The sequence below is a fragment of the Podarcis pityusensis genome, assembly GCF_964106645.2.
Source record: "Podarcis pityusensis genome assembly, chromosome: 13".
Classification (NCBI taxonomy): domain Eukaryota; kingdom Metazoa; phylum Chordata; class Lepidosauria; order Squamata; family Lacertidae; genus Podarcis; species Podarcis pityusensis.
In genome coordinates, this window is record NC_138038.1 from 30,390,371 (window position 1) to 30,392,199 (window position 1,829).

General features: G+C 38.5%; 1 protein-coding gene across 1 annotated transcript; it reads right to left on the minus strand.

Moving 5' to 3' along the window:
• Nucleotides 1-390: 390 nt before the first annotated feature.
• Nucleotides 391-1,380, minus strand: LOC308461851 (olfactory receptor 14I1-like; the record flags this gene model as incomplete). Its single annotated transcript, XM_080979016.1, has 1 exon — nt 391-1,380. The coding sequence occupies one exon, from the start codon at nt 1,378-1,380 to the stop codon at nt 391-393; it is 990 nt and encodes a 329-aa protein (XP_080835142.1).
• Between the last annotated feature and the right edge of the window lie 449 nt (nt 1,381-1,829).

Sequence of the window (1,829 nt, forward strand, 5' to 3'; positions counted from 1 at the left end):
ACAACTAGTTTGGCCCTAAGTGTCATGTTCTGTTCTTCAAAATAAGTGCCAGTGGTGATGCTCCAACTTTTGCCCTATGGTTACTTTTTTTTAGTGGGAGAAACAGAGTTTGAGAACTGCATGGAAAAAATAAAATAAATGCACATTTTGAACAACAGCTTTATTTAATTCCAGACTTTGGTTTGAAAAGTGTGACCTGGGTAGTTTCTCAGTAAAAAAATGTTTTTTAAATCTCCATCTGTAATTGTGATGAAGTGAAGAGTGTTGACATGCATTATTATTATTATTATTATTATTATTATTATTATTATTTAGAGAAATTTGATTGGATAAATTATGTTAGTTTCACTTTGGTCCTATTGATACCAATGTGAAAAATCAGGGTGCCACTTAAATCCACACACAGAGAAGAAAACTAAATAATATATTATTGGAAGTGGTCCTTAGTCTTAACAAATTTGACAAAGCAGCCTTGATCTCTTTGTTTCTCATGCTGTAAATCAGTGGGTTCAGCAAAGGTGGGACCATGGAATATATCACTGTAAAAATTAAATCTAAATGTGTTGCTGTATTAGTCATGGGACTCAAATAGGAAAACAAGCCTGTGACCATAAATGTGGAGAATACCATGAGATGTGGAAGGCAGGTAGAGAAGGCCTTTTGTCTTCCCTGTGTAGATGTCATCCTTAACACCGCACTAAAAATCTGTACATATGTCACGAGAACAAATATAAAACAGCCTAACCCAATGAGAGAAAACAAGAGCAGAACTCCAGTTTCAATCTGATTTTTCTTAGAACAGGAAAGCTTTACTAACTGTGGGATTTCACAGAAAAACTGATTGACAACATTGGAGCAGAAAGGAGTTGCAAAAGTGCTGACAGTGTGCAAACCTGCATAAAGAAACCCAGTGATCCATACAGTAAGGATCATTTCAGTGCAGGCTCTCCTGTTCATCACCACCTGGTATTGCAGTGGATTACAGATAGCAACATACCGATCATAGGCCATAACTATGAGGAGGAAAAAATCAGTAGATAAGAAGAAGGTGAAGAATAGGGCTTGACCAACACATCCGGAATAAGAAATGTGTCTCGTATTCATGAGGGAATTGGCCATGGATTGGGGGATAATGACCGAAACCTGGCCCAGGTCCTGCATGGCCAGGTTCATCAGGAAGATATACATTGGGGTGTGCAGGTGGTGGTCAAAGGCTACTGCAGAGATGATGAGAAGATTCCCTGTTACAGTTGCCAAATACAATACCAGGAACAGGATGCTGTGTAGACTTTGTAATTTCTGAACTTTTGAGAATTCCAGAAGCAGAAACTCTGAAACAGTAGTTTGGTTAGCGATGGCTTGATCCTTGCTAACATCCATGCTATCTGTAAAAAGAATCACAAGTGGTATCTCTTAATTTCAACAGAATATTGTAATAATATAATGCTGTCTAAGAAGTGCTATAAGAGACAAATAAAACAGAGCTAGAAATAGTTGTGCCTAATCATTGAGGCTAACTGAACATCCAGTGACAATGAAGCATGTCCAAACTATAGACCTCCTCCTTCCAGAACAGGCCATTCCCCAATTTCCTAGACTTGAGAACTCAGAGCACATATCACCTCTGTCTTTTCAAGATTCAGCTTCAATTTATTGGCCCACATCCAGCCCATCATTGTCTCCAAGCACCGGTATAGCGCCTGAACCACATCTCCTGTTTTAGATGGAACAAAGTGATAAACCCAAGTGTCATCCACATACTAATGGCACAAAATTTCCTAATTATGGCTCCCAGCAGTGTCATTTGTGTCCAATAAGGTCATAATGAG